Genomic DNA, 27,537 nt, shown 5'->3' with positions numbered 1-27,537 from the left:
GTTAATGAAGGGAAGCATTTGGTCATTAGTTAAGAGTCATGCTTGAAAACCTATACAATTTTAGAAACTTAGGAAAAAGTGAGAATGGGCATACCACTATTCCTAGGGACATCAAATTGGAACTGGTTATTCCCCAACATTTTGCCCCTGGATTTTCTTGTTCTTAAGCACTCTGCTCCAGCATCTAGTATTCTAAGTCTGTCCATCTGGCTGGGCAGAGACCACTCAGCCCAGCCATAGCTTATGGCTATAGACTAGCAGGAAATAAAGGACATCAGGGAAGACAGCTTTAAGAGAAAGAGAGTCGTACCTAAACACATTGAAAGAAAAATGCACCTTGTTTCTCTTTTCCTTGTTTTTTTTTTTTTTTTTCTCTAAGTTCTGCTAAGATGTCCAGAGTTGAGGTTTCAGCTTTCATTCTCACAAGGGGAAGAGGCATTTTCCACATGGACCAGCACCCGAACTGATGTGCAATTCTACACAACTCTTCCAGTCTCATTGCCTATAAATCCCAGAACCCACTGATACTCACTCTCCACAGAAATGGAGGACTTCTGACTCTCTTTCAAAACATCCAAAGTCAATGTCTTTGCCTGGCACGAGTAGAACCCTGAGTCTTCTCTCCACATGGCAGGAATCTGAAGCTCTGGGGAGCTGCTCCAGCCTGACCCCAGAGTCTGACTGTTTCTTAAGAAGCGGAACTGGAGCTGGACATCTGACCTCTGCGGAGGGACTTGGGTCTCACAGGTCAGGGTCAATGGGCTTCCCTCAATGGGCTTATCAGAGCTGGTTCTCAGCACAGGACGTGGAAACAGCACTGCAAAGGAGGATCAGAGCAGCCCCCAGGGCAGTGAAGTTTGGAACTGCACTGGAGAAAAGCAGTTCCTCTGCAGCACCAGCAAGCAGTTTTGTGGCACCACATTATTCAGATGAGAAAGGGAAGTCACCTTTGAGTTCTAACATCCATCAGCACAAAGCACAGTTGTGTTTTCTCTCAATGGCAGCGCAGTCCACCCTTTTCTTCCTAGTCTACTTCTGCAACCTCAGGGACCCTCCTTTTCACTAACGCTCTTGCAAAACATTGAAAGCCTTACCTTGGACTTGGATTCTGACTGTATTGGAAGAAGCTGCACAACATGTTTCCTTATATCCAGCACAGTAATATTCACCATTGTGCTCCAGATTTGCACCACTAATATGCAATTCAGGGTTATTATTAGGTAATATTAGAGCTTCATTATTCTTGTAAAATACCAAAGTATTCAGTTCTGTTTTTGCCCTTGCCCGACACCTTAGAAGCACCGACTCTCCTTCAAACACATCAAGTGGGCCCTGGAGGATCAGTGAGGCTGTAGGACAAACAAGACCAGTTATTTGGTTCATCCCATTGTTCCCTCTTTCCTTTCATTATTATTCCAAGGATTCTTAAAATAATTATCACTTTTTTCTGATTTTAAAATGAACTCATGCAATTTGAGAAAAGTTGGAAAGTAGAAATATAAGTAAAAAGCATCCATTATCTTACTGCCCATAGATGCTTCCAGTTTTTTTTTCTTCCATGTTCAGGTAAGTGAGAGTCTCTGTGTATCTTTTTTTATGAAATTGGAATAATTTTTATATATTTGATAACTTGCCTTTCACTTACTATGCTATAAATATTTTTTCTCAGTAATATCATTACTGAACTTGATTGGCAATGGTGACAGTTTTCCTTCAGTGGCAGCAATGTAATTCATTTAATGAGTCTTCTTTTCTTGATCACTTAGGGTCTTCCATTTGGGGAGATATATATTTATGATCATTTTAGTAGGTAAATGTTTAAGAGAGGAATTGTTATGTTACTATGCTGTTTCCTGTTTACTAAATTAAAAGGCATTGTAACAAGGGTGATACTACTTAAACTTCATAACAGGTGGTTTTAGGACAAACAGGAAATTCTCTCTCTCTCCATCTATAGCTATAAATGTGACAAATCTTTATGCCAAGTAATCCTTATGCCATAAGTAATGTGGCTTAAAACTATACAACTTTATGTACAGGAACTGTTCAAATAAACTTCATTCCCAATTTTTTTTCACCTGAGCAGCTTACAAAACATACTAATTCTTGTACTGCCCTCCCATAGGTAATTTATTTTGTAATACCCAGACCCTTATACATGCTAGGCAAGCACTCTATCACTGAGCTACATCTTCAGCCCTTTTAAAGTTTATTTTGAGGCAGTGTCTTACTAAGTTTCTCAGGCCGGCCTTGAACTTATGATCTTCCTGCCTCATTCTTCCCTGTAACTGAGACTGTAGGCATGTGCCTCTGTGCCCTGTACACCTATACATTTTGATTCAGTAAATGTAAGATAGGGCCTGAGTAACTGTATGATTAAAAACCTTCCCAGGTTTTCTGGGTGAGATCAAACTTTGAAAAACACAGGGTTAGCTGGGCCTGGTGGTTGGTGCATGTCTATAATCTCAGTGAATCAGGGTACTGAGGCAGGAGGAGTACAAGTTCCAGGCCAGCCTAAGCAACTTAGCAAGACACTGTCTCAAAATTAAAAATAAAAAGGGATGGAAATATGGCTCAGTAGTAGAGCACCTGAGGATTCCATTCCCCAGTACTCAAGATAAACAAACGACTCCCAGCAAGAAACATGAAACTACAACATCCTCTCTCTACACTCCCCTGGGTGTAGAGAAATTTATTCACTCTGAAGAAATGGTAGTGTTTGGGTCATCCATAACCTTTAGCTATAATGTGACGATGATATCCTTCTGGATACACTACTTGGAGTCTCTGCCCATTGGGCTGAATGACTTTTTTCTGAATAATTTCAATTTTCTTAATTTTTATGTTCAAACTTAAGAAGTTAAGTCTGTTCCCTGTACACAGAGTCTGTTAACTCCCTTCTTGTTTAACTATAAAGTGGAACGAAATTGTTCATTCCTGAGTTGACCAAAGTGAATGGTGTTGGCAGCTTGAGAGAAAATGATCTGAAATAACTTCTAAGGTTTTTATTTCTTTTACTTCTGTCTCACCTTTAGAGAAGTCCAAGTGCACAGTGTTGCTTTCAGGCAAGTCATCAGCCTGGCATTTGTAGTCTCCAGATTCATGGACGTTTAAGGTGCTTGTTTTGTTTTTTAATTTTTTTCTCCCAAGGTACCATTTTGTTGTCTGAGGTGAGTGGGAACTAAATCCTTTGCAGGTCAGATCCATGCTTTCGCCTTGGAAGAAAACAGTCCATGGAAACTGAAGGGAAATCATGGATTTGGATGGAGTTACTGAGGAGAAGGAGAGAGAAAATGAGTCTGAGGTGGCAGTGCCTACAGTCCCAGCAGCAGAGGTTCTTGTGGAATAGATGGGAGGACCTAACTTTGGACAGTGCCTAAGAGGCTCCCTGAGAGGGTCAATGATCACTCAAAGCTGCGTGTCAACCAGCAGCACTCACCTACCCAGGGGAAGAGCGAGTAGCCATGAGCAACATGAATTCAGGAGGATTTGCTGTGATGTCTATGGTTAGTTATCTGTCATGGAAGTGGGTCATAGAGAGAATTACCCTCACCCCTAACATCTTATCATGCTCCTAAGCACGTGTACACATGCTCTTTCTCTCTCTCACACACACAAAACCCCGCAGGCTTAGAGACATTAATCCATTTTGAAGAAATTGTAGTGTTTGTGTCATCCATAGCCTGTAGCTGTTATGTGACAATTATATCCTCTGGATATGCTATTTGGAGTCACTGCCCTTTGGACTGAATGAGTTTATCTAGATAATTTCAGTTTTCTTAATTTTTATGTTCAAACTTAAGCTAATTCCATTCCCTATCTGATTATAGACATAGCTTATATAGGCATTGTTAAAATCACAACTTTGCACTCTCCCTAAAAGAATAGGCAATTTTATCAAGGGATTTTGGTACCGAGAAAAGCTTGAGACTTGCCTAAAAACTTCATTTTATAAATGATAATTCAAATGTCCAGAAACCCCTTCCTTCATAGCTAATTATGGCAGAACAAGAAATGGATAAATTCTCTATTGGAATCCTGAAGGGACCTAGGGTACAGCTGAAGTGACTGATTTGGGATTGGGAGAGGAAATGTAGAGTTCTTTTTAAAAAATTTTTTTTCAACTCACCAAGTTGTTCACTGACAGGAGCTGAAATAAATAAATAAATAAATAAATAAATAGCCAGAGGTTAGCAGAGAGCATGGATTCTTCAGTTTTTCAAAGATAATATATTTTCCCATTCCTTTATCACTTCTTTCATTAAAAAAAATTCTTTTTTAAAATACTGTTACTTTTCAAATGTCTTGATATACTACAATGTATGTCTTGATATATTCTAACATAAATTTAAAAACTGGTATCCAAGACTATCATGCTAATGAAATAAGTCAATCCTCCGAAACTAAAGGTAAAATATTCTTACTGATATGTGGATGCTAACTCACAATAAGTGGGGAGGGTAGGGAAGAATAGAAGTACTTTGGATTAGACAAGGGGGAATGAAGGGATGGCAGGAGGATGGGAAGAGGAAAGACAATAGACTGAATCAGCCATTACTGTCCTGTGTGCACATATGGTTACACAACCAATGTAATTTGACATCATGTTCAATCAGAAGAATGAGCAGTTATACTCCATATATGTCTAATATGTCAAAATACATTCTCCTGTCCTGTATAACTAATAAGAACAAATTTAAAAAATGATATCTGCTAGTAAAAAGTTAACCAGTGGGAGAAACAGAAATATGATGCCCAGGAATATAATAAAGGGTCTAAATACAATAACAGAATTACACATGAGGGACCTGGGGGACAGAAGGCTACCCAGCCTGGTGTGTAGAGTGTGTATGTGTGTATTGAAGAGGGTGAGTAACCAGGGAAGGGTCCTGAAGGAGGCGATGCTCGAGAAAACTATGAATGAAAAAATAAGGACCCGCCAGGCGAGGGGTAGTGTTTGTGCAGCAAGAGATGATGGGAAGAGTGATCAAAACAGGGAGGGCACAGGATTGAAGAAGTGACACTGGTGTCCAGGAGTTGGGCGGTTCTGGAAGGCAAGGCAAGACAGGAAAAATAAGATTAAGAGGGAATGCAGGGCCTGAGGAGGTAGGTCCATTTTTATTACAAAAGTCCCCGGGAGCCATGGAAAGGTTTCAAGGAGGAGCGTGACAAGTTTAGAATTGGACACCTAGGTGGAGCACTCTGACAGAGGGCGTCCTTCCATGGGAGAGATGTGCAGCATCCTGGAAGGCAGGGTGAGAGTGATAATGTTTAATTTTCTCCAGATTGTTTATCCAATATGGGACATTTATCTTGATTATTCATGATTATAACCATTTTACAGACCAGAAGGCTTAATATCTAGTAGGTAGCAGTTCAGAGTTTTGAAACCAGATCCTATTTGACCCCCAAAAGTGAATGCTCCTGGCCATTCTCCTATCCTATTCCTCTGTGTTATGTCACACCAGGAGGTGCTTCTATCTCTGGAACATTCTAGCATCTCATGCACCTTCTATCTGTAGGGCCCTCTTTTCCTACATCACATCCACTCTGTTCCTCCCACTTCCCTCTCCCATTCCTGCTTTCCCTCTGAGTTTTGTGAAGTCTTTGCCAGTATTTATTGCGTAGTTTATTATCTGCCCATACCATCCATTGCGAGTTTTGCCTCCACAATTATTTCACTGGGATCTTGTTCCATAGCTGTTTATTGCACACTGGTTTTGCTGGGTGCTCTTCTATAGTTGAGCTTCCTGAGCATGGAAATGGTATCTCCCCTGTCCTCTCATCATTTCCCAGCATCTGGCATAGTGCTATCCTCAGATAATAAGTAATTTTTTGCCAAACAAATTAATAAACATTTAATTCTAAATTTTAAACTTTGGCAAAAATCTAGCCACTTTGTAGCTATGACTTCATAGAGAATTAAGCACAGCCACAGGCACCAAGAGAATGTCATGTGCTTTAAGTTTTGCCTTGCCCACTGTATCTACCCCTGTCCCTACTGTGTTCTTAATCTGTCAATCATTGCTGTGACTTGCCCTCTCATGCCCAGGACAAGGATCTGGCTTTGTCATACAAGTAACAAATGCATCTCCTTTGCATAAAAGAGAGCAGGCTGTTCTCAGAATTAAACACTAAGAGTAAGCAGGCAAATACATTTTTCTAAGGTTTCATGAAAATTTTGTTAAAGAAAAATGTAAGTGAAACCTTAATTGTCTGATTGCTATGAATTCCTTCTCTTTAAGATTGAAAGATTTTTCCATCTGACCACTTTCTTTGAATTCACTAGAGGAAACCCTGGCCTGTACAGTAAAGCATTAAAATACAGTCTCCTTATGTGGGAAAGACTGTCTGAGCAGGGGCTGGGCCCCAAGAAAGGGCCAGATCCTGGTGGAGAGAGGAGCTTCCCAGACCCCACCCCAGGCTCATGTTGAGTCATCTACTCACCCAGGACCAGTAAAGTCATCCACAGCAGCATGAAGACTGGAACCACCAAGAGCTGAGACCCAAAGACAAGTTTTCTCATAACAGTTTTGATCTTGATCTTACAGTCAGTACACTGTTCACATCACCCTAAGTAGCACATCTGAGAAAATATTTTTTCAAAAAGAGCAACATGCATTAATAATTCAGAAACTAGGAAGTGGGAGTACTTACATTTAACTACGAATCAGAGTTTCCTGCCCTCTGATTAAAGTGAGAAAATAAGGGTTAGGGTTCTTTAAAAAAAACCACATGCCCATTGACCCCATATTTCTGTTGTTGGGAAATCACCTTAAGGAAAGTATGTGAAGATGGCTCTATAAAAATGTTTATTGTACTAGTGTTCATTATTACCTACACACTGGAAGCATGGGGCTGTTTAAGAATATTCCAATCCCTCTAAACAATGACAAACCATTAAGAATGAGGCAAACCTAGCTGGGCACGGTGGCACGTGTCTGTAATCCCAGTGGCTTGGGAGGTTGAGGTAGGAGATCAAAAGCTCAAAGTCAGCCTCAGCAAAAGTGAGGTGCTAAGCAACTCAGTGAGACCCTGTCTCTAAATAAAATACAAAATAGGGCTGGGGATGTGGTTCAATGATTGGCCCCTGAGTTCAAATCCAGATACCCCTGTCCCGCAAAAAATAATGAGGCAAAACTACACATACTAAGACAAGACCACCCTGATTAATGGAAGGGGAAAAAAAGTGAGGTGCTGATTGGCATTTGTAATATTATTCCTTTGGTATAGATGAAAAAAAAATAGAATCTATGTGTATACAAACAAGTACATACTTTTTTTTTCCTGGAAAGCACTCAAAAATGGTTATATTCGAGGCATTATAGGTAGGAAGGAGCCTCTTCATTGTGTTTTTCTATCCTGTTTTACAAATCATCATGTGTATGAATTGCTTTTGTGATTTTTTTAAAAGTCAGGTTTCCGTGCTGGTGCACAGGTTGACAAAAGTCCCTAAGACATTAGCTGCCACGAGGAATGGCAGTTTCTTTTTCTGAAATATTTTTTCCCACCTTTTCTCTCAGGACTCATACTTTGGTCCACCTAAGGGAACATTTAACTTTGTATCCACTAATGCACATAGCCTTTGGCATATTATGTTACATTAGACCTACTGTGCCCCAAGAAAAACATACGTGGGTAAACAGAGATGAATCATCTCAGTTTACTAGAAGAACCTCAAAGGGAACAGTCACTCTGTACATTCGGAGCTAAAACAAATAGTACAGCTGTGAATATTCTTATATAGGTCTCAGTGTATGTGCATGGATTTCTACTGGGTACCTCCCTGGGAGTGGAATTACTAGCTCGTTAGTCACACATATACAGTATCCAGTTTAGAAAGTACTGCCAAGTTATTTTCCAAAGTGATTGTGCCACTTCACATTCTACCAAGCAACACAAGAGTTCTCATTGCTCTAGTCCTGGCTAATATAGGTATTGTTAGCTTGTAAATTGTAGCAATTTTGCTGGAATTATCTTAATGAGATTTCAATTTTCATGTCCCTGGTGAATTATGAGATTCAGCAGTTTTCTAATTTGTGACTTAGATATCTTTTCTTTATGTAAAATATCTGCTCAAATATCTACCCACTTTCCTATGTTTGGTCTTTCTCTTCTTGTTTCACAGTTCTTTTAAACTCTGGATATAGATCCTTTGTTGAATATTGTAAATGTCTTTCCCCAGCCTGGGCTTTCCTTTTTGCTCATCGATAGGGCCTTCTGATTAATGATCATTCTAAACTTTGACGGAGTCCAATTTGTCAGTCTTTTCCTTTATGGTTAGAAATTTTTACAATCCCTTCTGATTTTGTCTACTCCAAGGCCATGAAGATATTTTTGCAGGTTATGTTCTAGTCACTTTTTTCTCTGAATTTTTACACTGACTAGAATCTTCAACATGATGCTGAATGAAGTGATAATCAGTTATCCTTTCAGTCTCACAGGGAAAGTTCTTAATGTTTTACCATTAAATAGTATATTTTCTATAGGTGTTTTTGGTAGATACTCTTCATTAAATTTAGTAAGTTTCCTTCTATTTTTAGTTTGCTAACAGTTTTTCTTTTTCTCCTTCATGATGGATGTTGAGTATTAGTAAATACCTATATGGCATTTATTGAAATGATTTTTTTTATTGCTTGTATGGTCAATTACATTGATGATTACCAATGTAAAATCAATTATGCATTCAACTTGGCCATGATGAGTTTTTTTTTTTTATGAATTACTGGATTTGACTTATAATTTAGTATTTGTGTTCATGAGAAAGATGGACCTAATACTTTTTCTTTCTTGACAAATTTTAGTATAAAAATTATATTGGTTTCATAAAACAAGTTCCTTTTTTCTCTATTGTCCTAAACAGTTTTTGTTGGAAGATTTTGGTGGTAAAGCTCACTGGACCTGAATTTTCACTAGTGTATGTTTGTGTGTGTGTATGTGTGTGTGTGTGCTTGTGCATGTGTATGTTTAATTACAGATTTGACTTTGAAATCCAAATAGGTTTATTCAGATACTTTCTTTTTGTGCTATTTGCATATTTCCAGAAATTTATTCAATTACATTTCAAAACATATTGACATTACTTATAATGTCTTCATATTGTTTTTAATAGTTCTGAGATCTGTAGTGATATCCCCTTTTTCATTCCTAATTTTACTAACTGTGCTTTCTCATTCTCATCTTTTTTTTTTTTTTAATTCTTGATCAGTCTTTGTAGGGATTCATTGGGGAACTAACCTTTTCAAAAAACCGTTGGCCTTGCAGCAAAATGAAATTAAACTTCTATCTCTTACCCTGTATAAAACTAAACTCAAAATGGATCAAGGACTTAGGAGTTAGACCAGAGACCCTGCACCAAACAGAAGAAAAAGTAGGCCCAAATCTTCATCATGTCAGCTTAGGACCAGACTTCCTTAACTAGACTGACTCCCAAAGCACAAGAAACAAAAGCAAGAATCAGTAAATGGGATGAATTCAATAAAAATGGTGGAATAAAACAAACATCATTACCCTATGTATATGTATGATTACATGAATGGTGTGACTCTACAAACAAGAGAAATGAAAAGTTGTAGTCGATTTGTGTACAATGCATCAAAATTAATCCATTCTGCTATCATGTATAACTAAATAGAACAAACAACAAAAAAAAGAAAGAAAGAAATAATCCAGTTGGGAGCATGCAAGCCTATAATCCCAGTTGTTTGGGAGGCTGAGAGTTCAAAACCAGCCTCAGCAACTTATCGAGGCCTTAAGCAACTCAGCAAGACCCTGTCTCTAAACAAAATACAAAAAAGACCTGGAGATGTGGTTTAGTGGTTAAATGCCCCTGGGTTCAATCCCCAGTACCCTTCTCCCCATATCCACTTATCCTTAATAATGATTTTCTTTTAAAGTTTTTTCTTTAGGTCAAGTTTGTTAATCGTGTTATTCAAATCTGCATCCTTATGATTTTAGTCTACCTCAGCTCTTGATTTCTTCTATGCCATGGCTCCTGGTTTTTATGCAGGTATGTTTTAACTTTAAAGCATTAACAATTTTTATGATGTTTTATTTCTCTTGAATATTATTCACTGGCTAGTACTATATGGCAGAGGCATTTACTGCTCACGGAATAGCCATATGCTCAACATTCCCAGCTCCCAGATAATAGAGAATCACGTGATTTGTGTGTCCAATAAACTGTGGTGGAAGTGGTGTATACTAATTCCAGGCTCAAATATACAAGAATAGGTATGAAATGTTCATCAGTCCTTGCCTGGCTCTTGGATCACAATCCATGTGTGGAGAGTGGCGGTAGAAAATGGTGAAGCCTCAATCTGCTTGGGTCTTCTGCTGGGGCACATTGGACACATAACTGGGATTAAAGTCAGCTTTTATGTGATGAGTTACTTGAGTTTTGGAGTTCTTACCGCAGTACAAACTGTCCTTTCCTACAACATACTATCAGAAAAATTCCAAGCTATCATACATATTCCAGCCTTACTGGAAATTATTGTAGTATTCTTCATTCAAAGTGAATCTGACTTTTGAGACACATAGTGATTTTCATATTAAGGAAGGATCCTTCTAGTTTTATTTTTTTATGTGCTGCAGGACTGCTTAAGTAATTTTGTAATTATCTTTGAATTTTAGAGTCAGAAGAATACTTATGTTACAATGTTAATGTAGCATATTTAATAAGTGACTACAATGAACGATGTTAAACTCTTCTATCCTGAAGTTAAATAAATAATACACCTTCTATTCTTTTTAAAGGCCCATGTAAGTGTGTATAGGAGCTGATGATCCCTATCAGCTTCTTTCTTCCCTTGGTTTTGTTTGAATTTCACTACAGTTTTTCAGAGTTTATAGGTTGGGGTTGTGGCTTTTAAGAAGTTTCGTTGAAGATTAAGATTCTTTTTCTTTTTCTTTTTGTCATTGTGGTTGGTTTCAGAAAGTAAAATGTGGTAGATATGCTTTTATTCTGAACTGAAAGAGTCTTAGCCCAATAATAGCTACATATATTGGATGGTTACTGTAATAAAGCATCACATCAGATATTTGTAAAGATTACTTTCTTGATCTTTGCATCAACACTAGAAAACTTAAACAGTGAAATAACACAGGCAGTGTTCTTTCAGGCAGATATTGCTATCCACATTTTATAAATGTAGAAAACAGAGGCTCAAGGAAATTATGTATCTTAGTTTCAAGTTCTTTGAAAGCCAAAGACTTATGGACTATAAGTGGTAGAGCCAAGACTAGAATTCAGATCTGTCTGAGCCTTAACAAATTCAGTAAAAAGATACACTAGTCATAGGCATCGGAACAGGAACTTAGATGCAATGGAGTCCTGAAGCCAGCTGTAGCAGTGTCAGATTTCATAGCTGAATAGTTACCTCTCAAGAGCAATTGTTAAGGGCTATTCTGGTGACAGGAAATGGAAACTCAGTGTTCTGAAGTTTAAAGATGAACACTGAGCTATTTACAAAACATACAGATCATAGTCAAAGTTGTTTGGAGGACGTATTTCAGCAGGAGGTGGGAAATTAGCTGTAGCAATCTCATGATCATTGAGTGGGGCTGGAATATATTTTAGGGTTCTGTTCATCAATTTGGAGAAGGGGCAGGACCTCTCAGGAGCTCTTTGAGTGATGAGGAGAATTTTAAATGTTGATGAGGATGATGCTCTGGCATACTAATAGGAGAAAAGTGTCATATAATATAGTAGGGAAGAGAGTTGGTACAGGAAAAGAGGGAATACTGGAAGCAAAACCAAATTAGAACAGTGAAAGGACTTTATTTCTTAAATGTTAATTTTGGATCATTTTCTGCAGAAAAAATATTACAGACAATATACTATCATGACAGAGAGACAAAGGAACACAGTTTCTGACATCAGGTTCTGCCACTAACCAGCTCCATGACTTTGGCAAATTATTAGTTAATTTTCTTCATTTTAAAATGGATACCATGATGCCTACCTCACTGGGCAGGTATGAAAATCAAAACTGATAATGTTTTCTTTGCATATTCAAAACTTAAATGTAGGTGACACAAAATTTGTTGCTCTTTCAAAGTTCTATTCATTTTTTCCCCTCTAGCCTTTATACCAAGTTGCCTTTACCTTGTGGTAATGGATGCTTGTTAAAAATTGCTGGGTGAATGAATATATATTTAACAGCTCGACTGAGGTATAATTTGTAATGAGAAAATTCACTTATTTGGAGATAGGAATGCAGCTCAGCAACGGAGTGCTTGCCTAGCATGTGTGCACAAGGCCCTGGGTTTGATGTCCATCACTGCAAAAATAAACAAATAAACAAATAAAGTAAAATAAAGGCACTTGCTTTTAATCAACATAAAACAATTTCAATTCAACCTTTATTTTATTTTTCGTTTTTATGTTTTTATGGTGCTGAGCATTGAATCCAAGTCCTCTTGCATGCCAGGAAAATGCTGTACTACTGAGTTATCCCCCAGCCTACTGTAATTTAATTTTAGACCATTTTTCTCTACCTCAAAAAGAACCTGGTACCCATTTATAGTTACTCTCAACTCCCACCCACAGCTCCAGGAAATCAGTTGTAATAATTTACTTTCTTTCTCTATAGATTTGCCTGTTATGAGCACAGAAATGGATTTGTTCAGTATGCGATATTCTTGGGTCTTGCTTCTTTCACTTTGTGTAAAGATCCTGAGGCTGTTCATGTCAGAGCAAGCCTAGGTGCTTTGTTGATATGTATTTTATAGCTTGAATCTTCCTGAGCAGTATAACAAGATTTATTAAAAACTACTGGAAGATTTCACAATTGTCTTTAGGGTACTGCCTCAACCCAAGGTTCATAAATAAAGATAACAGTCAGAGAAAAGGAAGAAAGAAAATGTCTGATATCCACCATAAGCAGCTGCTCAGACTTTCTGGACAAGTTACCTATGCTTTGGGGTCAATTTTCATTCTTGCTACTATTTCCCTAACCATATCCAGAAGATATTATGCCAGATTAATCTAACCTTTGACTTTTGTCTCTGAATTCTGGGCCTACTTTTTGTTTACTCCATCTTTGCTTACAAGCTCCGGGGTCCAAAGCTCTCAAGCCTTCAGATTCCTTGGTAGTTCTCTGATGTATCCATTCTCTCACCTAAGCCAACCCTGGATATCACCCATCACTCTACTCATATTTTGATTTTTCTTCCTTATTAATTTAGCTACCTGGACTGGGCATGTAGTTCAGTTGTAGAGCACTTGCCTAGCATGTACAAGACCCTGGGTTGGATCCCTAGCACTGAAAACAAACAAACAGATAATATAACTACCCAGTTGTATTTAGGAAAAAAAAAATTCACAGGCACTTAGCATTAGGTTTCTCAGGCAAATTTCCCCTCATCTTAGAATACACGCTGGATCTGCCAAGGTGAATCTCACCTAAAATCTCTACAGAAAGATCCTTCTCCTTTTTGTAGTTCTTTTCCCACTCAGTCTTTTAAAATCAGACTCCAACTCTTTAATAAACCAGTAAAAGAGCATGTTGTATAGGAAGAACATGGATACTTGAATTGTTCAGATATGAAACAAGCTTAGTTCTGTTGCTTATCATATGAATGACTTTGAGCAAACTTTGCAAGATTTTGAGCCCCAGTTTCCTCATTTATAAAATTTATATTATACTTGCCTATACGATTAAATAATATGTACATAAAGTATATACCAAAAAACTGCATAAAAGGTAGTTATGAAGTTTGTTAGCCTGCCAACACTGCTTTTAGCTGTTCTTATTCACATATCTGTTCAACCAAAACTGTTTCTAGTCTGGGATTTTTAGGTCCAGTTAGCCTTCCAAACCCAGCATTAGCATGATTAGATATTCTAATGAAGGTTCAGTTAGTTATATAGAATTTATAGACACTAACTTGTTTGTTTGAGGGTAGATAATGCTGTTTAGGTCCTGTTTGATTCCAGAGAAGTTCTCTATTGGAGAGGCCTCTGATCATCCTTCATGACTTGATGAAAATGTCTAACTATAGCTAGTATCATGGGATATGGCCTGTCCCATAGGACCCTATACTCAGAAGGGTCCCAAGCTTGGTTTAATACTCTACTTTTGCCATCTTGAAATTACTAATAGTATTAACTTCAAACTTGTGCTTTGTAAATGAAATCTGTAGGGACAACAGTCCATGTGTGATCTGAGCTGAGGAGGTATCTGCAATAGCATGTCCACCTTTCCTGCTGCCAGTTTACAAATGGTATTTGTGATACTTTGTCGTCACAGAACTCCAGGTGGGAGTTCAAGGAGGCTGAAAGCTATTTCTTGTAGAATGTGGATGACTGACAGCCCAGCGAAGTTGCACTTTCCATTTGAACTAGAACTAGTTCATCACATAGAAAGAAGGAGATGGTATTCTAAGAAACAATGAAAGTTCAGTTTACTGTCCTTTTTATGTTCCCTCTCTGCGTTAGTTAATTACTTATGATGAAAACAACACAGAAGGAAAGCAAAGACAGGGCAACCTGGAGTTGCTTTGCCCTTCAGTTCTTTCTTACTCATCAATAAGCTAAAGGCAGAAAGATTTCATAGAAAAAATGTTTCTTAACATTATTAAGAAATGGAATACAAACAATGGAGTATGTTTAAATTTTTGCAGCGTTTCTACCGTTCTGATAAGAACAAAATGCATTTTGTTTGTACAAGCTATAAAATAAGAACTAATTTTTGGTGATTCCACTGACATGGTTTGTGTATGGGGTGCCCTCCAAAAGCTCCTGTGTTGATGCAGGAATATTCAGAGGTGATACAAGTAGATTATGAGAGCTGTAATCTAATCAGTCCATTTTAGTTTGAATGGACAAAGGAGGTGGTTAACTGTAGGCAGGTGCCACATGGCTGGAGGAGGTATGTCACTGGGGGCATGCCCTGGAAAGGTGCATCTTCACTGTGGTTCCCTGCGCCCTGCTTCCTGGCCAGTCAGGAATGGAGCAATGCTCTTCCACCATGAGTCCAGAGCAATGGAGTTGGCCTACCATGGACTACATCTCTGAAACCATGAGCCAAAATAAGCTTTTCTTCCTCTAGATTGCTCTTGTCAAATTTTGATCAAAGCAGTGCAAAACTGACTAACATATCTACATATTAATTAAATGCTCTTATATTTGCAGGTAAAATTGGCATTGCAGGAACATTCATGTTAATTACTTAAAATTTTATTTTTTCTTTTCTTAGGATGACATCAGATGGGAAATAAAAAAGATCATGACAAGTCAAGAGAGAGACTAAGCAAGAAAAGGAAAAAGCTTTATATTTTATTACTTTTCTGTGTGTGTAGTACTGGAGCTAGATCCTTGTACCCCAAGGTTGCATCCTCAACCTTTTTGTTTTTTATTTTGTGACAGGGTCTCTCGAAGTTGCCCAGGCTAGCCTCAAACTTGGGTTCAAGTAGCTGTTATTTATTACAGTACATTTATTTTCTTATCTTTTAAACAAGGGATTTTGCATTTTAATTTCACACCAGGTCCTACAAATTGTCTTTTCTGTGGTCCCTGGGTAGATTCCTGGGAAGAACTGTGGCTTCTTAAATAGATGTGTTCTCAGTGAAGAAGGACACTGTGCAGAGGGGCCAACTTCCTTTTCTAATGAAAATCCTAATTTTTAAACCAGAAAGTAATAAAAGCCAATGGGTTTGAGTCTTTCCACTAAACCCTCCAATTTATGTAAATGTTTGAGGTATTATTTTTCCATGCCTCTGGGAAGTCCGATGACCCAACACACTTTTGCATAAACATGAATGATATATTTATCTTGGGGTTCCTCTTTCTGTGACTCTTGAACTGACGTTTGGGTGGGGGCTGTTAAGTTCCACTAAGTTTTAGAAATTTTGTTAAATATGACCAGCAAGAATTGGGATGGAGTTTCAGTGCACAGAAGGACAATGGTGCACACAGGGGAATCATGAAATCTTTGAACTGGAAGGATCATAGAAATCATGCAGATAAACTTTCTAATTTGACTCAAGAATAAAGGCAAGGAATTGTCAAAAGCATACAAAACTCTTTAAAAAATTTCTCATGTGAAAGAGAGAGAAAGAGGGGTTGGGGAGATAGCTCAGTCGGTAGAGTGCTTGCCTTGTCAGCACAAGGCCCTGGGTTCGATCCCCAGCACCCCAAAAAAAAAAAAAAAAAAAAAAAAAAGAGAGAGAGAAAGAAAAGGAATTTTTTAAAAAAGGGGATCTTGCAAAAACAGAAATGAGACCAACAGAGTAGAGAAAAGGGATCTAGAGGGAGTGAGGAGGGGAGGGTGTGGGGAAGTACTGGAGAGCAAAAATCTACCAAATTATATTATGTCCATGTACAAATTCATCACAATGAATCTCGCTTTTGTGTGTGATTATAATGTAACAGTTAAAGTTATAATAATAGTCCAGGAGCAGGGTGCACTCCTGTAATCCCAGTGATTCAGGAGGCTGAGGCAGGAGGATTACAAGTTCAAGGTCAGCCTCAGCAACTTAGTGAGGCCCTAGGCAACTCAGTAAGACCCTGTCTCTAAATAAAAAATAAAAAGAACTGGGGATGTGACTCAGCGGTTAAGCACCCTTGGGTTCAATCCCTGGAATAATAATAATAATAATAGAAGGGAATCAGTATATTAAAGAAAGTGAATCAGGGAAAGGCAGGAGGGGAAGAAAAGGGAAAGGAAAAGGGAATGAGATTGATCAAACTACATTATGTGCATGTACAAATATGGCATAATAAATCCCACTATTAAGTATAATTATAAAATAGCAATAAAAAAATTAGGGCACAAAATGATGAACTGGGGAGAAAGAAAGTTGAGGGAGACTCAAAATTGTTGTGGGAGCAGATTGGGACAATCTGAACCAAGTGAGACTACAGGGTGGCCAGTGGGTTTTGTATTATGCTTCGGTCTATTTGTGGTTTCCTCCTTTCCCTGGTCACTCCAGACCTATTCCAGGGAGTCATTCTAGACTCCTCCTTTCACCTTCAATCAATTAACTGCTTTTAATGAGTAACCCACAAAACGAGTTTTTCACCGGACCTTTCTAACACATCTGTGACTCTGGTCCCCTTCATCTAACCTGATAACCGTTATCTCACCTAGCTACCCTCCCTGTCACCAACTGGTGTCTCCCTCCTTGGAGTTATCTCTTACATAGCCACAGGAGCCTGTCTGAAGGACAAATATAAATGTTGATTGATTTTAAAACTTCAGTGGCCCTCTGTAGTTATAAGCAAAGGTCATACATACAATAGAACATTATGCAACTATACTACTAAACTGTACTGTGCTGAACACTTTTTGCTGTTTTATGCCTTGATGCATTATCTATTTCACACATTTATTAAATACTATGTTCTTAAAATTTCATGAGCTTCTGAATTCACATTAATTAAAATCTGTAGTTATTCCCATTTTTCTGAGCTGGAAAGTAGGTCAGAATTTGAGTAAATTAATTAAGGTCACATGGCTACTAATCAAGATTGTATAGCTACCGATTGTGACCTAGCTTTGAATTCATATTTTCCTGTCTCCACATGTCAGTGCTCTTTCTCTGTATGCTGTCTCCCCAAGGAAAATGTCCTTGAGTATTTCCCTTGGCAGAATGTGGCAGTGATTGACTAGGATGCTGATCAGATCTGTGTCTTCTGCTTCCTGAGCTATAGCTCCACCATTTTTCTCACCTACCCCTGAATTAGGCAGGAACTGTGGCTAAATTCTGGCAGATGGGAAGTGGGGGGAATTAATGCATGCCTCTCTTAGGTCACCTTTCACACACTCTTTTCTTTTGCAGAGAATCTGGAACCCTGACCATAGTGTCACTATGAGATTCAAGAACCCTGGGTTCCAGAATGACTGTGTGGAGCAGAACCATGCCTTTCAGCCTGGATGCAAGAGTGAGTATTTTGTTTTAGAGAGCTCTTGAGATGTCTGGGGTCATCAGTTATAACTATTAGTGTTATTTTTCCTAACACACAGGCTAAGTACACATCTAATGTTTTTACTATATCCTATGAAAGTAATTTTTTTAATGTATCTATCTCTTTCAGTACACTGCTTTGGAAACTTCTTAAGAAAAGACACTTTTTCTGACCAATCTTTGTGTTTGATATATACTAAGTTCTCAATAAATATTTGTTGAGTTACAAAATGTGAGTTAATATTAACAATTCACATGTATTGAGTTCTTATATGAGAGAAGTTCATTACTGGGCACTTACATTTATTGCTTTTTATAATCCTCATAATTCACAAATGTTACTTAAGTGCTCACTGTGTTTTGGTTTCTGAAAAGAGGCACTGGGAATACATTAGTGAGTGAACAAGACAGATCAAAATCCCCATCCTTGTAGACCATCAGTTGTAGGTGGAGCAATCAGATAAATAAGAAGAACTCTCCAGAAGGTAAAAAATACTTTGAGAAATATGGATCTGGATGAGAGGTATTGTTGGGAGCTGGGCAGGTTGCTAACCTAAACAGATGATCACAGAAGACCTCACAGAAAAGGTAACATTTGAATAGGTGCTGAAGGTTGTGAGGTAGTGAGCAGTGGCTGCCAGGGGGAAGAGTATGGCAGCAGAGGGAACAGCAAGTGCAGAGCCTGAGGCAGGAATGTCCCCCCAAGAGCTATGCAAAGGAGATAGTACCTTCATTTTGCATAGAGGGAAACTGAACCCAGAAAGTTATTTGCAACTTGTCTAAGAGCTTAAAGCTAACAAGCAGCACATCATGGACTTGAAATCTCTTAACTTAAAAAACTCATGTTCGTGGAGAGGTTCATGTTAAAAGAAATAAGCAAGACTCAGAAAGTTAAGAGTCATATGTTTTCTCTCATATATGGAAGACAGAAAAAAGGAACAAAGGGATCTCATAAAAATATAAGGGAGATCAGAGGGTAGAGGAAAATCATCTTAGGAGGCAGGACGGGATAGCTAGGAGAGATGCTGGGGAGTAAAATCAATCAAATTATATTATGTATCTGTATATGTATTATGTATATGTTACAATGAATCTCACTGTCATGTATAATTATAATGTACCAAAAAAATTGTAAAATAAAAACTTATAAAAAATAGGTGAAAGGATAAAGAAAATCTGGCCTTATATACACTAGAATACTATTTACCCATACAAAGAAGAAAATCCTATGATTTGTGGCAACGTGGATGAGCTTGGAGGACATTATTTTAAGTGAAATATGTCGAGGCACAGAAAGAACAATGCTGTATATTCTCCTATGTGGAAGCTAAAATAGTGGCGTCATAGAAGTAGAGAGTGGAATAGTGTTTGCCAGAGGCGGAGAAGGGTGAGGTTGGGGAGAGGATTGTTAGTGGGTACACAAGATCTTTGGAAGGAGTGTCACAGTGCCATGTACCCTAGACGCTGGAGCTGAATCCACAGGACTTGTTTGTCCAACTGGATTTCAGTCTTACTTTGATCCCATCCCTTCTTTGTATGCCCATCTTTCTCCCTTTTGAAATGGAAACGTTTACTCTGTGCCATTATATATTGGATATATGCAAATTGCTTTTAATCTTTACTCTTGCAGCTAAGAGTTTTGCTTGAGTCTCATAGGAGATCGTGACTAACGCACTTTGCACTATGAGATGGGCATGAGCTTTGGGGGACCAGGAGCAGAATGTTATGATTTAGATATGAGGCATCCTCTAAATGCTCATGTGTGAGATAATGAAGGAATTTTCTGAGGTGAAATGAATAGGTTATGAGGGCCTTAAGCTAATCAGTGAATTAATCCACTGATACGGATTAACTGGGTGGTATCTGCAAGCAGGTAGGGTGTGACTGGGAGGAAGTAGACCACTGGGGATGTGCCTTTGGGATTTTTTTTTTCCCCTGGTGAGTGGAACACTCTCCCTGTTTCCTGGTTATCATGTCCTGAGCTGCTTTTCTCTGCCACATCCTTCTGCCATGATGTGCTGCCCCACCTCAGGCACAGAGCTATGGAGTCAGACATCTGTGGACTGAGAGACCTCTGAAACCATGAGCTCCAAATAAACTTTCCTTCCTCTAAATTGTTATTTTCAGGTATTTTGGCCACAGTTACAAAAAGTTAACTGAAGCGGGGTATAGGGAAACAGTTGGTTAGGTGGAATAACTCGTAATGTACAGCAAGATAGCTATGGTTGACAACAATCAATTATATATTTCTAAAGAATTAGCAGAGAGGGTTTTTAATGTGTCCAACGTGAAGAAATGATAAATTGGGGAGGGGGTGATAGATATGCCAGTTACCTTGATTTTTATCATATTACACATTTTATAGATTTATTAAATGTACAATTATTATGTGCTTACTAAAAATAATAGTAAAAGTAGAAACACATCTTGTATTTTTAAAAATTTTTATTGAAGTGTTATGGTATACATAACAGTGGAATTCATTATGCTATATTTGTACATGGACACACAAGTTGATCAATCTTATTCCCCAGAACCTTCCTTCAACGTTCTATCTTAATATGCTCCTTCTGTAATTTTTGTTAGTGATACTCAGAGTACATAGGTGTGGGCACAGATGCACACACACGCGCGTGCACACACACACACACACACACCATTCTAAAAGAATTATTGTGAATTATTACTGAAGAATGGCTCTCTTAAAACCAGCCTTTTTCTAGAGTGACTTCTTGTTTAACAGGGACTGGAAGGGTACATCCAGGGTCTCTGCATGTAGCCTCTCTTCACTAAATAGACCATCTACAAGACTGAGAGTCATTTTGAATATAATGATGTTATGACGTGTGTGTCTTTTGGAAGCTGGGTGATGGATGTGAGCATTTTGGTTCTTCTGAACTAATTCCTTGAGCTAAAATCTCTAATTTTGTGGTGCTGAGTGGAAGCTGCAGTGGCTTCCTGTTCTCTATGGCTCTTGAGTCAGCTGGTGACAGTGTCTGCTCTCTTGCCAGTTCAGTTTGGCAGTTTGTTTCTGGGAGTGTTCCCTGAGGCTCACTCAGCCTAGGGCCTCACCTTCTAGCCTTTCCCTCAGTATCCTGCATTAAATCTTTTTCTTTCTCAGTCAGTTAGAGTAGATCCTTTTGTCTGCTCTGAGCCATGACTCTCATACTAATTGGCACAGAAAAGGGGTGCCCATGACTTTGATGATTCAAGCCAGGCTTTGAGTTTGTTTCCATTTATACAGTTAAGACCTGCTTGCCTCTGTTGGTCCCATTATCCAACGTCAGTTGTAGTATTCTGATTGCCATCTTGGCCTTGCTTCCTCTTATGGTAGCCATGCCATGGGTTTCAGTAGCAGCATCTTTACTTTTATTCCTGATCTGTTTCTGTTATGCTTTTCACAGAGTCTGGTATTTATTTTTTAAAATATAAAAGTATTTTTCAGTGTTGTGTGGAAAGTAATGTTCTCTTAGTTAACATAGGGAATATGTGAATGGGTGATAAATTCACTTCAATAATCTCGTCTCTATAAATCTTTGAATCCTTCCTCTATATTATGTCAAGGAATTATTATCTCAACTGAATTTATTTCAGACCACTGTTGAGTACAGGTTTTGATCCATCAAGAAAGCAATGAATTAAGATTTCTCCTGTATCTTTGAACTAGTACCAGCATTCAGAATCTTTTCCAAGTGTACCTATATTGATTTACTTAGTCCCAAACAATCTATTCTTCCATTTCTGGTATTTTATTCTTAGCAAACTATCCAGATTTTTTGCTGCTATAAATTAGCAAATTCTTTTATTTATGTTTTTATTTAATTTCTCCTCTCTAGTTTTCACTATGTAATTGGCCCTATGCAACATGTTGGAAAAGTGCTTTCAAGGAAAATTAAGTTGTTTTTGCTATTTTTTTCAGGAAAGAAATTCAACATTTCAAAGGCCTCTGGGTAAGATTTGGTTGACCTGTTCAGCCTCAATAACTGAATAACCCCTAAAACTACTGTCTCTGAGTGGGCCCTTGAGCAAACAAGAGGTCTTTAACTTGTTAGAGCTACAGTGCTGCCAGCTCTGTCCTTGGCTTTTATAATCTAGCATATTGAAAAGACCCAAGAGTGCTGTGGCTATTCAGGATGTTGTGTAAAATCTGCAGCAAGTCTTGAGAGGATACGCTACAGTTTTGAAGCAAAACTGTGCCCTCTTAAAATAACTATCTTTATTTTTTCTTTTTAAAGAAAGCTCTTGGCTAGAATTGCATCCTGGTGGTTATTGAACACTTTACCATGATGTACCAGAGATCTGACCTGCTCATTGTGAACTGTAAGTTCCTGATCCAAGAACCAAAAAGTCATACATGTTCAAGATCATTCCATCACTAAGTGCACACAGTGGGCTGATCTGACTCTGACATAATCTGAAAGCAACAGTGAATTGAATGAACAATGATTGACTCATATTCTGCTGCTCTCTAACCCCACAACTATGGCTTGGTGGTAAATTCCCCACGTCCAGTTGACAGATGGAAAAATATCTATCTTGGTTTAAATATGCCAGCATCAGGTGGAGGTCACTATGCAGCCCTGTAGCCACATGCAGCAGGGAGTCCCTGGAGACTGTGGAGATGAGGGATTAGTCCCAGGGTTTCACTTTGCCTAGAAGATGAGATTACCAGAGTTGGGGGTTTACTCTGGTTTATGAGTGGTGACTAGTGATTAGAGCCATGTGGTTGGGTTTAGAAAGATCGAAATTGCAAAATTAGGAAAGAGTCATATTGGTAGACTTCTCCAAATGAACCAAAGCAGAGTAATAAAATTCTTGTGACTGATATGAATACTCACCAGTGTACTTCCTGCAAGAATTTCAACATTCAGGAGAACATGGTAACCTGCCCTAGGTAACCAGCCTTCCTTTCCAGTTACTCCAGTTATTCCAGGGCTCATGTGTCAGGTGGATTTGTGGAAGTTGCAGAGGCTACATTTGGATTCATTTACATAAGCATATGCTCACCAAAGCCACTCTGCCCACTGCCAATGGCCCAACCTGACAGAGCCTAAACCTGAGCCTTTCATAGAGCACCAGATCCTTGGAGGGCAGTTTTCCATGTGGTGGCAGATTGTTTACATTGGATCCCTTCCATCACGGAAAGGAAAGTGATCCTCCTCATCAAAATAAATAATTCATTCATTCAAAAATATGTATTATACCATATATTATATAGTAGGCACAATTCTAGGTATTAGGATCTGTCAGTAGACAAAAAAAGACAAAGGTTGTTGCTCTTAAGTGACTTTCTCGAGGGGTGATATGCAAAAAGGATACTAAATAAGCAAATTTTATAGTTGAAAGTCATAAGCATTATGGAGAGAAAAGTAAAGCAGGGTAATGGAGATTGGAAGTAGTGAAGATGGGTGTATTAGTCAGGGTTCTCTAAAGGAACAGAATCAACAGGAAGTATGGTTATAAAAAGGGGATTTATTAGACTGACTTCTATGACCAGAAGCTGGATAGTTCACAATGACCATCTGCAGGCTAGAGAGCTGGAAGAACCAGTAGCTACGTAGTCCAAGAGGTGGAAGCCCCAGAACAAGAAGAATCAACAGTACTACACTACTCTGAGTCTAAGGTTTCTGGAAACTCCCTGGAGAATGGCTGGCAGAGTCTGCTTTGGAAGAGTGAGGAGAGTCCAATATTCTCAGATGATCGAAGCAGCAATCAACTACCCGGTCAAGAAGAGTTGAGCTTGCATCTGCATCTGCTTCCTTGTTCTTCCAACTTTTATTCCATCCAATTGGGTGGTGCTGCCCATGCTTAGGGAGGGTCTCCCCTTCAGTTCACTATCCCACATGCCAATCATTCCTAGACAGGCACCCATGGACACACCCAGAAACCGCTTAATCGTGGCATTTGTGGCATTTGTTAATCCAATCAAGTTTATAATCGAATCAACCATTACAATGGGCAAAATAGTTTCTAAATTTACTTGTGATTCAGGGTAGACCTCAAAGACTTGGTGAGTATCTGGGGGGAATCTTCCTAGGCAGATAGATAGAGCTGCCAGGGCAAAGGTCTCAGAGGACATTTGCCTGATGTGTGAAGGAAGTATCAAGGAAGGTAGTGTCTGCAGTGATGTCATGAGGGAGCGTGGCAGGAGATGAGGTCGGAGAGGCCATGGGGGTACTGATGGACTCTGACAGTCACTGAGGAGTCACTGAAGAGTTTGGAGCACAATGATCACAGCGCTGAGAATGGACTTGGGGAGGAAAGGGACAAAGAAAGGAGCCAACCATTCTTGTAACAGAAGTGAGAGTCATCTCAGTCAAGGGTTGAATCTGGGAGTGACAGATGAGGTGGCATTCTGGTCACAGAGATTTTAAGTTTTTATTGTGGAAAATTGAAAACATACAAAAAGAAGAGAATAGTATAAGTAGTAATAATAATAGTATAAACCTCACTTGCTTCCACAATGTACCCATCACCCAGCTTCAGAAATGTTGTATGCATGACCAATTCTATATCCCTCTTCTCTTCCTACCCACTCTCCCCAATGGTTTCCTTACAGTCAAATCTATCATTTAATTTACTACTTTAAAGTGTATTTAATTCATGCTAATAATTTCATTTAGTACTTCAATATAAGCTCTAAAAATGAGTGCCTTTTTGTTTTTATAAGAATATAGCCATAAAGCTGGGCATGGTAGCACATGCCTATAATCCCAGTAGTTTAGGAGTCTGAGGCAGGAGAATTGCGAGTTCAAAGCCAGCCTCAGCAACCTAGCAAGGCCCAAAGCTACTCAGTGAGACCCTGTTTCTAAATGAAATACAAAAAAGTGTTGGAGATGTGGCTCAGTGGTTAAGGGTTCCTGAGTTCGATTTCAGATACCAAAAAAAAAAAAATTTATATACATACATATATATATATATATGTATATATATATATATTATATATATGTATGTGTGTATATATATATATATTACTGTCACTTATATCCCAAATACAAGAACTTCTTAATATTGGCATACAATTTTCTCCTAGTATTTTATAATTTTTTTTTTCTTCACTGGATTTGATTGAATCAGGTTCTAAACAAGGACTGCTCATTCTTTCTGGTTGAAAGGTCTCAAGTCCCCTTTAATTTATGTCTTCCTCCCTTTTCTCTTTCCTTTGCTTTGCTCTTTTCTTCTTTACTTTTTCATTTTCTCCCTTTCTCTCTCCTTTTTCTACCTCCCTCCTTCCCATTTATTAGTTGAAGAAGCCAGATCATGGGTCCTATAAAGTTTTTCCACAGTTTGCATTTTGCTGGCTGCAATCCCCTGATGCTATTCTAATCTGTTCCTTTGTCTCATGTATTTCCTATAAACTAGTACTTAGGTCTAAAGACTTGATGGGATTCAGTTTTGATATTTGGGGCATGGGTACTTTGTAGGTGGTATTGTACTGTTAGGAGTACATAATTTCTATTAGGAGTCACATAATGTTTGGCTGTTGTTTTTCTTTTTTATGTTAACCAGTAGTGGGTAGCATGAAACATTCATGAAAAACAGTGATTTCCTATTCCTTTCATTGTTTTTTCACTTATTGGAAAAATTATTCTCATGTCAACTATTTGATAACTCAAAGATACAACTCCTACAAGAAAGGAAGTCCTATTTTCACTTGAGAAGGAAGTGGTGTTCAGAGACTATAACCTTTGTAAGGGTGCGTATTGCTGTTTAACTGATAATTACGTCTAAGTCTTTCCAGTGGATGAACCTAGAAATGCACATATTTTTTTAAAATGCAGAATTTATCATGAATTTATACTGATAGTTCATATTCAAATTTAGGTTTGCAAAGTTGCTTTTTAATTTTCTATTATAACATTTTTCTCTGATTTTAAAATGTTGTGTCCAAAGTGATAGTAACATAATTCAGCCTAGAGCCTGCTTATTCAGCTCTCCCGAAGATTTTGTAAGGTTTTTAAAATCTTTAAAAAAAATTCCTGTCTCCATAAACTATTTTATGTGGATCTTTTAGTTTTCAGCTGAATCCTACAGTGCAAACTATAGGCAGGTGGGAAGGGGTGGTTCATGGTCTCTGCAGCACCTATACAACTGCTCACAGATACACCAAAGGGTGTGGATGATTCTCCACTGATAGAATCATAAGGCATTAAATGGAGACCCAGGTTTCCCAGTCTTTTCTGTCTTTGTGCAAGTCCTAATTCACTAAAATGTATATTTCTGTTTTTCGAAAGCATTCCTTCTCTCACCTTATTCCTCTTCCCCAAATCAGATCCTGGGGAACACATTAGGTCAGGCCCAGCGTAGGTGCACAGAGTCTTCCCCTAACTCTGGAGAAGAACCACTCATTTTAGCAAAGACTTTCAGAGGTCATCCCACCACCGCTTCAGGGTGAATAAATTAGGATTCTTGGGAGTGAGTGCATACGGTGAGAAGGGTGGGAAAGCTGGATCTGTTGGTTGCTCCAAGGACCTGGAGGACTGCACTGGGCCTGGTGCTTTGGATAGGGTGAAGTCACCTGAGTAGGATATTTTCATAATATTCTGCTACATCTTCATCCTTGGAGCTGATCTTTCCAGCTGAGTTAACTGGCAGCTGTGTCTTCACCTCAGAGTAGACAATTAAGGCATGCTGCGATGGAAAGAAGATAAAAGAAGAACTGGAACGGGAGAGGAGGCAAAAGGCTGGAGGTGATAGTGATAGAGGGAAATGAGGCTCACCTTGTCCTCTTGAGGTATCCGGGGGGTATTAGCTGTGGAGGAAAAGGGAACCATGGGCATAAGAATTCACTTAGAACCCAGTCTGCCAACTTAGTTCCAGAATCTAGGGGTCACTGGGCCCTGTCCATGTTTTCTACACCCCAACATATCTTTTGATTTTCTATTCTACCATTTCTTTTTCTTTCTTTCTTTTTTTATTGGTTCATATTAGTTATGCATAACATTAGGTACTTTACCTTTTTTAACTAAGTTCTGCAAGTTCTTCTCAAGCTTCATTGATCTGTAAAGTTCTCCCTCAATATCACATGAAGAAACTTCACTTCTTCTTCTACCAGATGTCAAAAGATGATTTTTCTCTTAATTTAATTCTTAGTACTCTTAACTTGAAGTACATCCACCTCACTGTCATTGATGGTTTGGCGAGTTCTCATAGAACTCTCCATATGCCCAATGAGGAAAACTCTCACATTAGCATGTTCTAGCTCTTGATTTTATCACCATGATTTTTTAAGAGGTGGAGTCACAGAGAAAAGAAAGTTTAGCAGATATATTTTTGTTGGATCATGAATATTAGAATTTAGGAGTCTCAGAGAAAAAGGTAAAATCATTAGATCAACATACTAATTTTATGATGAGATAGAACCTGAAAAGGAGATATATCTTGGGGCACCTGAAGTTTCTGATTCACCATGTTCTTACCATACACCTTTTGGGATGACAGATATTGTTAATGAAGTGATAAAAATTGTGCACTCTTTCCCCCCACCGAAATGGACAGAGCTTTGCTTATGACTTCAGGGCCTTTATGAAAACCTGGAGGCACAAGTGAAGAGGGTTTTCTACAGTTCACTAATACATCAAGTGCCTGAAATTTAACCAATCCATTAATGAAAATGCTGTTTTG

The 27,537-nt window shown here is 38.4% G+C and overlaps 1 protein-coding gene across 2 annotated transcripts in view; it reads right to left on the bottom strand.

Annotated features, from left to right (window-relative positions):
• LOC124990328 (Fc receptor-like protein 4) overlaps positions 1-27,537 on the bottom strand; it is a 79,127-nt gene that overhangs the window by 29,254 nt on the left and 22,336 nt on the right. Inside the window, exons 4-5 of one of the 2 annotated variants that reach the window (XM_047560246.1) lie at positions 1,095-1,349; positions 533-817 (exon numbers count right to left, since the gene is read on the bottom strand). In XM_047560246.1, coding sequence (XP_047416202.1) covers positions 533-817; positions 1,095-1,349 — 540 coding nt within the window. Of the gene's footprint in view, positions 1-532; positions 818-1,094; positions 1,350-25,598; positions 26,545-26,633; positions 26,666-27,537 lie in introns of those variants that run through there. The other variant, XM_047560257.1, reaches the window with a different exon arrangement.

Source organism: Sciurus carolinensis, chromosome 1 (genome assembly GCF_902686445.1).
Source record: "Sciurus carolinensis chromosome 1, mSciCar1.2, whole genome shotgun sequence".
NCBI lineage: Eukaryota > Metazoa > Chordata > Mammalia > Rodentia > Sciuridae > Sciurus > Sciurus carolinensis.
Note: the sequence above shows the minus strand (reverse complement) of the source record. Positions and strands in the feature narration are given on the sequence as shown.